This window comes from Leptidea sinapis, chromosome 18, assembly GCF_905404315.1.
Source record: "Leptidea sinapis chromosome 18, ilLepSina1.1, whole genome shotgun sequence".
NCBI classification, from domain to species: domain Eukaryota; kingdom Metazoa; phylum Arthropoda; class Insecta; order Lepidoptera; family Pieridae; genus Leptidea; species Leptidea sinapis.
This window is the reverse complement of record NC_066282.1, coordinates 4,996,714-5,010,221: the sequence shown is the minus strand read 5'-3', so window position 1 is coordinate 5,010,221 and position 13,508 is coordinate 4,996,714. Positions and strand designations below refer to the sequence as shown.

The window sequence follows — 13,508 nt, the reverse complement described above, 5'->3', positions numbered from 1 at the left end:
CTGGCTCAGCTAGTATATATATATTTCTTTTGTGTGTCTGTTGTAACTGAACTCCTCCTAAACGGCTGGACCGATTTTGATGTTTTTTTTTGTGTGTTCCAGTGAATTTGAGATTGGTGTGTGTCTTCAGGTGGATTCGAGATTGGTTAAGATTCACAATTGAACTACCTCCTAAACGGCTCGACCGATTTTGATGATTTTTTTGTGTGTTCCAGTGAATTAGAGATTGGTTTAGATTCTCAATTTAGTCCATATATAATTCTACTGCTCATGTGTATGTTAGTGAACTCCTCCTAACGGCTGGACCGATTTTTCAAATTTAAGACGTGTATACAGGACAACGCCTGTCGTGTCCACTAGTATTATATATATATTCTTGATAATGTAATGTATGTTCATTGGCACATAAATGAATTTGCTAGAGACTGTCATAACCATAATGTTAACACCAGGAACAGACATAAACTTATGATGCCTACTACTCGGCTAAGTCGAATTAGTAAGTCTTTTGTGGGGCGATATATATGCTTTTACAACAAGATCCCAGAAAATGTTCAAAACAAAAGTATTACGATATTGAATAGAATTGTTAAGAAGCGTTTGTGTGGTAGAGGTTCCTATAACATAAATGACATGCCACAGATTGGGAATGGAGCGACCGCCCTCACGCTATTAAATAATAATAATAATAATTAAATTGTACAATATTAATTTGTAAACATATTTTTGATGAAAAAAGACCCACTGAGTTTGTTGCGCCCATTCTTCTTAGGTCTAAGGCATTCTTTTTGGAATGGGTGGTAGTTTTTTGACTTTCAATAAGTGATGTCACATCCTATTTTGAATAAAAATATTTGAATTTGAGTCTTTTAAAAAGTCTATACTCTATAGTTTTATTAAGCATTGTTTATCGTTCTTTAATGTCGCCAAAAAAGCAGTTTTTTTGGTGCCAAAGACAACTAAATCTAGATTAAATCAAATCAAAATCAGTTTATTCACGTAGGTCACGGATATGACACTTATGAATGTCAAAAAAAAATAAAAAAAAATCTTATTGAATCTACCGCTACTTCGTAAAGGCTTGAGGTAATGAGAAGAAGTAGCAAGAAACTCATTGGGTATGGTAGGTTCATAGAAATATTAAGTACATACTTTATTACATAAATAATATTTTCATGTTTAAACATTAACAGTTTAACTGAACATTCTAATGTCAACTTAATAAAACAACTTGTTAATGTAATTTTCCCGCTTTGGCTGTATGGATGTACTATAAAGTTTTTTTTTACTTTTAAGTCGGTTCGAGTCCCAGACGAGGCAAGTATTTTTAGCAAATCTTTGAATGCAGAATTACTGACTTTCAAAAATAACATAAAGTCTTCTTTCAGTAAAATCCTATCTACGATATTTAAGGTACTTTCCCTCCATGTCCCATAACTTTGGGACGCCCTGTATATGTATGTATGCCCTTTGTAAACATTTTTTATTGATATATGTAGGTATATTTCAAATAATTTAAGAATCAAACCATACCTAATAGGTATGGTTTCCAAATTCAAACGAAATGTTTTTATTGCATGAGTATGCCATGCTAAGTTTGATAATTTTTCAGATGAAACTCCACGTGCTTTTGGTAAAGTGGTACCGCCGACAACGCTCACCGCTCTTGTGCGAGAAATGAACAGCGACGCACTTCTGACGACCAACAAAGATAAGAATTTCGAGGTATTTTGATATTTTTTTTTCATCGACAGGCATGAAGCTACTTTAGTAGCTGATATCAGAATCAAAATATCTTTATTCAATAAATTCTCGAGGAACACATTGAATCGTCACATTTTTTTTTAATATACAAAAATACGAAGTTGTATCCATAAATATACTATTGCACTATAGCAGGGGTGCTCAAACGGTCGATCGGGATCGACAGGTCGATCGCGAGTGCTTTTTGGGTCGATCTCGAGAAAAAAATCCGGTATAATAAACAAAAATCGGTAATTACGTACCATCTTATGAAAAGTATTCTCAGAACATGCAGTGTCACGCTTCAACATCCAAAGTCACTCTTTAGTTTTTTTTTTTATGGAATAGGAGGACAAACGAGCGTACGGGTCACCTGGTGTTAAGTGATCACCGCCGCCCACATTCTCTTGCAACACCAGAGGAATCACAAGAGCGTTGCCGGCCTTTAAGGAAGGTGTATGCGCTTTTTTTTAAGGTACCCATGTCGTATCGTCCCGGAAACACCGCACAAGGAAGCACATTCCACAGCTTTGTAGTACGAGGGAGAAAGCTTCTTGATAACCGCACTGTGGAGGACCGCCACACATCCAGATGGTGGGGATGAAATCCTAACTTGTGGCGTGTCGTGCGAAGGTGAAATTCGGCGGCAGGAATCAGGTTAAACAGCTCTTCGGAACACTCCCCGTGATAAATGCGGTAGAAGACACACAATGGATCGACGTCTCTACGCAACGCCAAGTGATCTAGCCGTTCACAGAGCACTGAGTCCCCGACAATTCGAGCTGCTCTACGTTGCATGCGGTCAAATGGATTGAGCATCTGCTCAATATTTTTTTCTCTGGTCTGGCGCACCCAAGTAGATACTTGAGATGACAGCAATACTCCATGTGTGGCCGGCCCTGCGCATCGAAGAGCGCTAGAATGTGGGCCGGCTTGAAGTATTGCCGTGCTCTATTGATGACGCCCAGCTTCTTCGAAGCCAATTTGGCTTTGCCCTCCTTTGGCTAGTTAAGCTTAGAACTTTAGAACGCGCTTGTTTTGTAAGAACCAATACACTCGCAATTTTGAATAATAATTATGAGTTTTTTCATTGACATTTAAGAGCAGACCTACACTTACCATGACTAAAAAAATGCATATTTTGCGCAAACCTAATATCTATGTCATCGTGACACTCTACCTAGACGACAATCCTTCATCACACATACTTGAAGCCTCTCAGAGCCGATCGATCGTAGTCTATAAATTTTGAGGTAGATCGCCAGCAGTTCAAGTTTGAGCACCCCTGCACTATAGTGTTTACACCGGTTTACAAGAACCTAATGAATTGTCAAGCTGTCATTGCGAGATGGAGCGACATCTGGCCAAGTTATCTTGGCATTTATAAAATTATCTATTCTATAGTAGGCTTCCTTAATTAATTGTTTTTTAATATAAGATTTGAAATGACGAATTGATAGCTCTGTCACTTTTGATGGGAGTTTGTTATAGAAACGCACAGAGTTTCCCATGAAAGAATCGTTAAGTTTTTGTAATCGGTATCTTGGAATCAACAATTTATTCTTGTATCTTGTATTAATGTTATGTATATCATTTCTTTTCAGCAGATTATCTTTGTTTCTTAAACACGTCCATTTCAAAATGGCGCCGCTGATCAACTTTAATTTAAATTCAGGCTCTACACAGATGCAACTGAGGCTTAAACGTGCAGTTAGCAATAAACGGCCTCACCTAACTACTTTTGAATTTTTGTTCGTTAAGGCCATGGGAATTTATTATATTAAACATTTTATTTATTAGTATTCGCATTTATTCGATTAATACGAAAATTTGGTTCAATGCTAAAGGTCATATTCTTTTATGCAGCTGAGGCTAAAACGTGCAGTTGGCAATTTACGGCCTGTGAATTTTTGTACATTATTGTCGGCAGTTGTCAGTTGCCTCTATTTTGAGCAATGCACGGACACTAACACAAAGTGACATACAAATGGCGAGCGTAAGACGTAGCTTGTCACGCGTACTAAAGTAATAATCCTGGCCTGTTTTCATGTTCCAGAAATCTAAATGCATAAATTATCTAAGGCTAAATATATTGCCACCAGTCTCCTTTGCACAGGAAGCCGGCTAGATTATGGGTAGGTACCACAACGGCGCCTATTTCTACCGTGAATGTGTAAACATTACAGTGTTTCGGTCTCAAGGGCGTCGTAGCCAGCGAAATTACTGGGCAAATGAGACTTAACAACTTATGTCTCAAGGTGACGAGCGCAATTGTAGTGCCGCTCCGAATTATTGGGTTTTTCTAGAATCCTGATCGGCACTGCATTGTAATGGGAAGGGCGTATCAATTACCGTCAGCTGAACGTCCTGCTCGTTTACAGATAGCACCAGCGATCGGCGAGTTGGTTGCGGCGGTGTTCCCCACGGACGGCCAGTGGTATCGGGGCAGGGTTTTGAGCACCGAAAGAAAAGATCATTGTATTGAGGTACGCAGTCCAGCTAGTTGAATATATACGCTTAATAGCTTAGCCTGTATGTAACGCAAATATTGGATGTGAAAGCTTCCTATAATATAATAATAATAATCATGTTGTGATCAGCACATTATTCAGGACTTCTTGTTCTTTTTTTATATAGTTACCATCATAGTAATCTATAGAATATTATTATTCGCGTTATTATTTCATTATAAAATAACCTGTCAAACTTTACAAAGGCAATACATGTTTATATTAATTTGTAAAATAGAAATGCTGTGAAGTTTGCTTGAATAAAAAATATAGGTAATTGACTTTACCAATGATAGCCCAGATTGGGAATCGAGCGACTGCCCATACTCTATTTTATTAATAAACAAGCTGAACCGGCAAACGTTGTATTGTACGTTGTATAATAATACTCTTGGTAACTTCAACAAACCGTCAATGCCGCCGTTGCACATGAGGAATGACACCCTGGCCCATACGGCAAAAGATAAAGCTGATCTCCTGTACGCTCTTTTCGCCTCCAACTCGACTCTTGACGACACCGCCGACCATCCCGCGGTGTCAGAGCTCTATGCCTGAAGTGCAGTTCAGACAGAAAACTCTAAGGCAAGCTCTGTTTTCGTTGGACGTCAGGAAGTCGAGCGGGTCGGATGGCATTTCTCCAATCGAGCTTAGAACGTGTGCCCCTGAATGACGCCGGTGCTAACGCGTTTATTCCAGCACTTTTATTCCAAAGTACTCCCTGACTCATGGAAGTCAGCCCTTGTCCATCCGATCCAAAAAAAAGGAGACAATTCGGATTCGGCAAACTACAGGCTTATTGCTATTATCTCCCTGCTCTCCAAAATCATGGAGAGCATAACTAGCCGCCAGCTTTTGGTATACCTAGAGGGTCACCAGTTAATCAAGGACCGAAAATACGGCTTTCGTCATGGTCGGTCGGCAGGTGATCTTCTGGTATACCTAACACATAGATGGGCGGCGGCTATTGAAGGCCTTTGATCGTGTATGGCACAAGGCGCTCCTCTCCAAACTTCCATCATTTGGGCTTCCCGAGAGCTTATGCAAGTGGACCTCCAGTTTCCTCACTGGGCGCAGCATACAAGTCGTTGTCGAAGGTTTTTGCTCGAATCCCAAGCCCGTGAACGCTGGAGCGCCCCAAGGCTATGTGCTATCGCCCACGCTGTTTCTTCTGCATATCAATGATATGTTGGACACCACCAACATACATTGCTATGCAGACGACAGCACTGGTGATGAAGTATACACGGGCCGTGCAGGTCTCTCTCGGGAAAACGTCGACCAGTGCCGGGAGAAACTTGTGTCTTCTATCGAGTCCTCTCTCGAGAAGGTCGCGGAATGGGGTAAATTGAACCTTGTCCAATTTAACCCCCAGAAGACTCAAGTTTGCGCGTTTACCACTATTTGTCGTATCACCGCTCTTCGGCAACACTTCCCTTAAAGCCTCGCCTAGTATCGGAATACTGGGTCGCGAAATCTCGAGCGATTGCCAATTCCGTGGCCACCTGGAGGGCAAAGCCAAATTGGCTTCGAAGAAGCTGGGCGTCATCAATAGAGCACGGCAATACTTCAAGCCGGCCCACATTCTAGCGCTCTACAAAGCGCAGGTCCGACCACACATGGAGTATTGCTGTCATCTCTGGTCTGGCGCACCCCAGTATCAGCTCGATCCATTTGACCGCGTGCAACGCAGAGCAGCTCGAATTGTCGGGGATCCAGTGCTCTGTGAACGGCTGGATTACTTGGCGTTGCGTAGAGACGTCGCTTCATTGTGTGTCTTCTACCGCATATATCACGGGGAGTGTTCCGAAGAGCTGTTTAACCTGATTCCTGCCGCCGAATTCCACCTTCGCACGACACGCCACAAGTTAGGTTATCATCCCCACCATATGGATGTGTGGCGGTCCTCCACAGTGCGGTTTTCAAGGAGCTTTCTTCCACGTGCTACAAAGCTGTGGAATGAGCTTCCTTGTGCGGTGTTTCGGTTTTCGGTGGACGATACCACGTGGGTACCTTCAAAAAAAGCGCGTACACCTTCCTTAAAGGCCGGCAATGCTCCTGTGATTCCTCTGGTGTTGCAAGAGAATGTGGGCGGCGGTAACACTTAAAAAAAATAGCTTTTCTTCAAATATTTAATAATTCGGTCTTTCGATTATACAATGGCTCATAACAAAAAAGTTAAAATTCTTTATTTGCATTTGCATGAAACATTTAGATGTTACATATTTAGGAGTAGGCACATGTTTCGTCTTGACAGACATGAAAATATTTTAGTGCTTAAGTTAATCATTTGTCCATTCAATCGTAAAGTTATACTTATTTAAAAAATACTTTACAATATACAATTACAATTTCATTTTCTTTAATTAATAAAATATTAAAAGAGGTTAATATCGTTAAAATAATCAGTAAGAATTACATAGTAATAAATAAAAGAAAAGAACTACTTGTAAGAGTTAGATTGGTGCCAGTTATCAACACCTTTGATAATATCCGTTTATTGAGTTAAAACAACATTTCAAATGCCTACTACATACATAATATAACTAGCCCCGACAGACGTTGTTCTGTAGATAATAAAAAAATACTGTTTTATAGCAATTTGCCTATAAAATTTATAAACATCAAGAAATATTTCGTAAAGAATGCTCCCTGTTGTTATAATGAAATTGTTTCACAGCGGAACTGTCAAACCGTGCGTCACTTAATTCTCTCATAGAAAATATGTCCATACAAAACAAATATTGAAAATAAAAATATTTATGGGTCCCAAATCGAAATAAAAACTACCCTATCTCTCAAGTTGGACCAAACTGCACTCCATGAAGTAATCACCATTAAAATCCGTTCATTAGTTTAGGAGTCCATTGAGGACAAACATTGTGACACGAGATTTATATATATTAAGATAATGACTTGTACTCGGCTTAGTCGTATATGCTTTTACAACAAGATCCCAGATAATGTTCAAAAAATGTATTACGAAATTCAAAAGAATTTTTAAAAAGCTTTTGTGTGGTAACGATTACTATAACATAAATGACTTTGTTAATGATACAGGCTATTAAATAATAAGTTTAATTGTACGATGTTTCTTTGGAATTATGTTTTGTTTGTAGAAATAATTGTATTGTAATGAAGAAGGTATTAAATAAAACCAATGAAATATTATTAAAATATACAATTCGAAATTAATTAGTTTTTTGTACATATTGAAATTCATTTAATTCTCGTCCATTGCTTGCAGTTCAGTAGATATATGAGTTATAAGAGGCTTAATATGGTAGCTGAAGTATGATACAAATGGTCTAGTTGACCATCTAACTGTCGAATTTGGGTGTCGGTATGTCCGCCCATCGTAAAAATTAACTCTGTAAATTTTTCCCTAACGCCCCAAAGAAAGTACAACTTCACAAATTAATTTACTAAGTAAATACATACATAACAATAGCAATGACAGTACAATATTGTATATTTGATTAAAAAGAGCGCAAAAAAAAGAACACTGGGAGAGTTTCTTGTGTCGCTTCTTCTCTCTCAGAGCGCCATTTGTTTCTGAAGCGGTAGTAGTGTCTAGTATTTTAGAAATAACACCAAAAAGAATTCTGAAGGAATCAATTTTGAGAAAATAAATGCCTTTTATTCCTTTTCATACATATAATTACGCCTCTTTCCCGTAGGGGGCAGAGACAACTTCTTTCCACTTGCTACGATCCTCACGTACATGTTTCGCTTCGTCCACTTTAATTATTCCCTTAATACATGCCCTTCGGTTTAGGGTACTCTTCATCTGGCCTTTTTTCAAGACGTCCCTGATTTGGTCTCGAAACGTCCGCCTAGGTGTAGACCTAGGCGGACGTGTGCGAGTGTGAATGAAAGTGTTGGAAGGGGGTAGCCCCTTCCAACACTTTCATTCACACTCGCCTTATATACACTTTTCAGTAAATTTTTATTCAATTTAAATTCAGATATTTTTATTCAAAATAGGCTGTGACATCACTCTTTGAAAGTCAAAAACTTCCACCCCTTCCAGAAAGAATGCCTCAGACTTGAGAAGAATGGGCGCAACAAACTCAGCGGGATTTTTTTCCAAATATGTTTACAAAGTAATTAAACTTATTATTTAATAGCCTGAGGGTGGTCGCTCCATTCCCAATCTGTGGAATCATTAAGAAAGTCATTTATGTTATAGTAACCTTTCCCACACAAACGTTTTATAACAATTCTTTTAAATTTCGTAACATATTTGTTTTGTACATTTTCTGGGATCATATTGTAGAAGCATATACATCGCCCCACAAAAGACTTACTAACTCGACTTAGCCGAGTAGTAGGCATTATAAGTTTATGTCTGTTCCTGGTGTTAACATTATGATTGTCACAGTTTTTAGCAAATTCCTCAATGTGCTTATGAACATATAGAACATTGTCATGAATATATTGAGAAGCAACAGTCTTAATTGTTGATTTCTTTAAATTTTTCACTTAATGATTCTTTAGGACCTAGGTTATAAACAGCGCGAATAGCCCTCTTCTGCAGTACAAATATTGTATTAAAATCGGCAGCGTTGCCCCATAGCAATATACCAGAAGACATAATACTATGAAAATTACTAAAGTATACAAGTCGCGCCGTATCTATGTCAGTTAATGGTCTAATCTTTCTTCATTTATTCTCTCGACATCATCATTTCAGCCGGTAGACGTCCACTGCCGGATAAAGGCCTCCCCCAAAGATCGCCATGACGATCTGTTTTCATATTTGAGGTGTTTTCTGCCGTAATCGCCACGCTTGGCAGGCGGGTTTGCGATCGCAGTGGATGATGGTGGTTCTCGGAAGGATGCTCTGTTGTTTGAATCCCTTAGTCGCCTTTTACTACATCCATGGGAGATGGGGTGGGCGACACAACACGCACGTCTTCGACGTGGCCAGTTAATAATATTACAAGTATTTCCTGTGTTGTTCAGGTGATGTACATTGACTACGGCAACACCGCGTGGCTGCTTGAGAGCCAGGTGCGGATACTTCCGCCCCGGTACGTGGCACTACCCGAGCAGGCCGTTGGCTGCGTGCTAGCAGGCGTGGCTTGCTCCTCCCTCGATGCCGACCACCTGGCGGCAGCGAGACTCGTGGTCACGCAGCTTATCAGCAATCTGTCGTTCAACGCTCAGGTTATGTACGTATCATAATAAGAAATAGCATATTTATGCAACTGTTGTGTAATAAGGGGTATTAAAACACGAATGTGAATTTATCTCACGAGGCGAAGCCGAGTGTGATAATAGTATCACATGAGTGTTTTAATACCTAATTATCAACAGTTGCATACAAGACTTTATCTACACCCAAAATATGAATCCTCTAAAAGAATCTGAAACAGTTAGCTTACTGCTAACATTAAAACAGCCAGTCCTAGTAGTAACCTAATATCATCCATTACTGATTATATACAAATAAACTAAGTATTAATGAAAGAATTATTTATTTTAGTAGTAATTTACATTTTGTATAGTGCAATAATTAAAATTCACTTGAATATTATATTCTTTTGGAAATTAATCGCTCATTTTTTGTAAAGAAAACAATAAAAATATCGAATAAAAATGGCGGGGATTCGAATAACCTATTTTATTTACGGCGCGCGACGTTCTGGTGGTGTGGAACGCGCGTAAACCAAAATGTTCTTTTTTTGAAATTCATACAGATACCATGCATCGAGCAATAAGAATGTAGCTGTCTGTTGAAACTCTTTGAGCATGAAGGGATCGAAAAAAAATAGGAGTGTTATTATGAAATTCAGTACAACATTACAACACTCTTTTGGATGATGTAATGGTTATTAGAACATTGGATGTTTTAATGTTAGCAATAAGCTAACTGTTTTAGAATCTTTAATAGAGGATTTAAAGCATGGGTGTAGATAAATAAATATACAGCCTACCAGTGGTTAATTTGCACAGGATGCCGCCTACATTATGGGTACCACAACGGTGCCTATTTCTACCGTGAAGCAGTTACTGCATTACTGTGTTTCGGTCTGAAGAGCGCCGTAGCTAGTGAACTCACTGGGCAAATGAGGCTTAACATCTTATGTCTCAAGGTGACGAGCGCTGCTGTAGCACCGCTCAGAATTTTTTGGTCTTTCAAGAAGCCTTAACGGCATTACATTGTAATGAGCAGGGCGTATCAATTACCATCAGCTGAACGTCCGGCTCGTCTCGTCCCTTGTTTTCACAAAAAAAATTAAACAATCAATTGTTTAGTCCATGGTCTACTCAGTAGACTAGTAATTCCTCGTAGCACATCACGTCCTTCTCAAAGAACATTCCCACTGGTATGATGACGTGATCTCTTTGTGTTATATTTATTATTATCTTAAACATACAATGTTACAGATCGCGCAGCTACAAAGAATTAACATTAGAATTGATTGACGGCGTCGGTCGCAACGTCGCCGAAGAACTCGCCAAGTCGAGAGTGGTCGAGCTGGTAAGCTTTAGTGTTGAACATGACACCGATGTGAAACAAAAACTGGTTGTCCCATAGACAGCAAATAAGGCCGGGAACACATACCTATACATCGGGGTCGCGACAATTGCGACATTAAATAAACACACGGGTAGAACTACTTAACCGTAACCATAAAAAAAGTATATTCATAACTTAAATACATCATTCTCCTAAATACATCAATCTAATGTATAAAATTCTCGTGTCGCGGTGTTTGTAGTTAAACTCCTTCGAAACGGCTTGACCGATTCTCATGAAATTTTGAGTGCATATTGGGTAGGTCTGAGAATCGGACATCTATTTTTCATCCCCCTAAATGTCCACGCCAATTTTTTTTTTTAATTTGTTTGACATTTTTTTTAAATTATGAGTCAGCATTAAAAAATACATACAACTTCAAATTTTCACGCATCTACGATCAACAGTTACTTTTGTATCGCGATTTTAATATCGGCAATACAACGTTCGCTGGGTCAGCTAGTCTAATATATAAAGTTCTCGTGTCCCGGTGTTTGTTACCAAACTCCTCCGAAACGGCTGAACCGATTTTTGTATGAAATTTTGTGTGCATATCGGGTAGGTCTGAGAATCGGCCAACATTTTTTTTTATACCCCCAATTGATAAGGGTGATCCCTAAATATTTTATATTTATTTTTTGACAATTTTTTATTTTATTATGATTCGGTATTGAAAAATACATACAACTTCAAATGTTCGCCCCTCTACGATCTACAACTAGTTTTGTGTAGCGATTTTTATATTATTCTGTTGCAAGATTGCAATCAAATACAATAAATATTGTAGTAAGATATATTTGGTAGGCCTGAGAATCGGTTGCATCTAATTTTTATACCCCAAAAATTTTAATCATTGAATTTTTATTAATTACTTTATATGGCAATACAACTTTGGCTTTTTCAACCTGTAAGAAATATAGTAGCCGCGAGCTAGCGTAGGCGCTAACACCTACATCGTGGCATCTTAAGCGACCACTTAAGGGTGATTAAAATTTTGTTTCCTAAATATAATAATAATATATTAATATTGACACACTTTTTACACAAATTATCTTTCCCCAAGTTAAGCATATATAGCCTGTGTTATGGGTTACAAGACAATGATATATTTAATACAATATTAAGTATATTAAACTTAAACATACATAAATACATTTAAACATCCATGACTCGGAAACAAAGATCTATATTCATCATATAAATGCTTGCACCTACCGGGATTCGAACCCGGGACCTCTAGCTTTGTAGGTAGGATCGCTACTCGGCTATACAAGTCGTAAATATAATTTGTATGTTTGAAAATTTCAATTATTTACTTAAAAGTTTAGAATTATTTTTTAACGATTAAGGTTAGATAGCTCTTCTGGTGTGTTCATTTAAAGTCGCCATTAATAACGCCAAGATGTATAATGAACGACGCATACGAAAGTCCATTTGTTCGCCGTCGATCGATGTATGTGGGTAGAGCCTAAGGCAACGTTTATCCGTTATATTATGTTCCATAGATTATAACTTAAATACCTAATGGTTTTTTTATGACTAGTATTACAGTATTAATAAGTTTAAATATGATTTTTTCGTAAAGTATGGAATCCCTAATATAATGTCTACATTAACCGTATTGAAAGAATACAAAAAAAGTTTGTGAAATTCCTTCAACTGCGAGCCCTATCGTTTTCACATACTTACTTTGACAGGTGTAAAAAATTTCATTTGCTACCGCTTCAGCAGAGGCGTCGTACAGCAGATTTTGGCGTATTTATGTAGTATAGCGAACAGTAAGATCGACTGTCCAGAGTTACTTAGGGTGCGTCCATAAATTACGTGAGATGTTGAAGGGGTGGAGGGGGTCGAGTCAAATCTTATCTAATCTTATGTTGGAGAGAGGGGTCTCGGCAAATATCACGCAATTTTTTTTGTGATTGAAAAAAAAATATATACTACTAGCTGACCCGACAGACGTTGTTCTGTATATAATAAATAAAATAATGTGTTTATATGAATTTGTCAATAATATATCATAACATCAAAAATTACTTCGTAAAATATGCACCCTGCTGTCGTAATGAAATTGTTTCACAGCAGAACTGTCAAACCGTGCGTCAATAAATTCTCTCATAGAAATTATGTATGGACACATCAAAGGAAAATTAATTTGTTGTTTTTATTTAATTTAGCAGCATTTTCCTATTTATTCACCTTTTAAACCTTCCCTGGACTTCCACAAATAATTCAAGGCCAAAATTAGCCAACTCGGTCCAGTCGTTCTCGAGTTTTAGCGAGACTAACGAACAGCAATTCATTTTTATATATAAAGATATTGGTCCATTTAAGCCAAATTGTACATGCTTAAGATTTAATCTTAAGCGTTATCGTAATACATACGATTAAAATCATTCACTAATTCGTTCGAAAGAAAATAATTTGGTTCATACTTCGACGTTATACATCTTTACAATAACAATCCAACGCGTTTATGTAAGAAACCCACATCACATGGGGGATAGGGGAGGGGGTTGAATAAAATCTCACGACATCTCACCAGGGGGGCAGGGAGGGACAGAAAATTCAAAAAAACACCTCACGTAATTTATGGACGCCCCCTTAGCATGCATTCGTAATGCCCTCGCCTTTTACATACACCCATGGAGTGGTGTAACTATCGTGCAAATAGCTTCATTACTAGATCCTGCAGAAGTTATAACGACTTGTCAAATGACGTAGATCTT

The 13,508-nt window shown here is 38.2% G+C and overlaps 1 protein-coding gene across 1 annotated transcript in view; it reads left to right on the top strand.

Annotated features, from left to right (window-relative positions):
- Positions 1–12,346, top strand: part of LOC126969418 (uncharacterized) — a 29,445-nt gene extending 17,099 nt beyond the window's left edge. The window contains exons 13-16 of the mRNA XM_050814825.1: positions 1,613–1,725; positions 4,125–4,229; positions 9,219–9,427; positions 10,647–12,346. Coding sequence (XP_050670782.1) covers positions 1,613–1,725; positions 4,125–4,229; positions 9,219–9,427; positions 10,647–10,797 — 578 coding nt within the window. The 3' untranslated portion in view covers positions 10,798–12,346. The remainder of the gene's footprint in view (positions 1–1,612; positions 1,726–4,124; positions 4,230–9,218; positions 9,428–10,646) is intronic.
- The last annotated feature ends 1,162 nt before the right edge of the window (positions 12,347–13,508 follow it).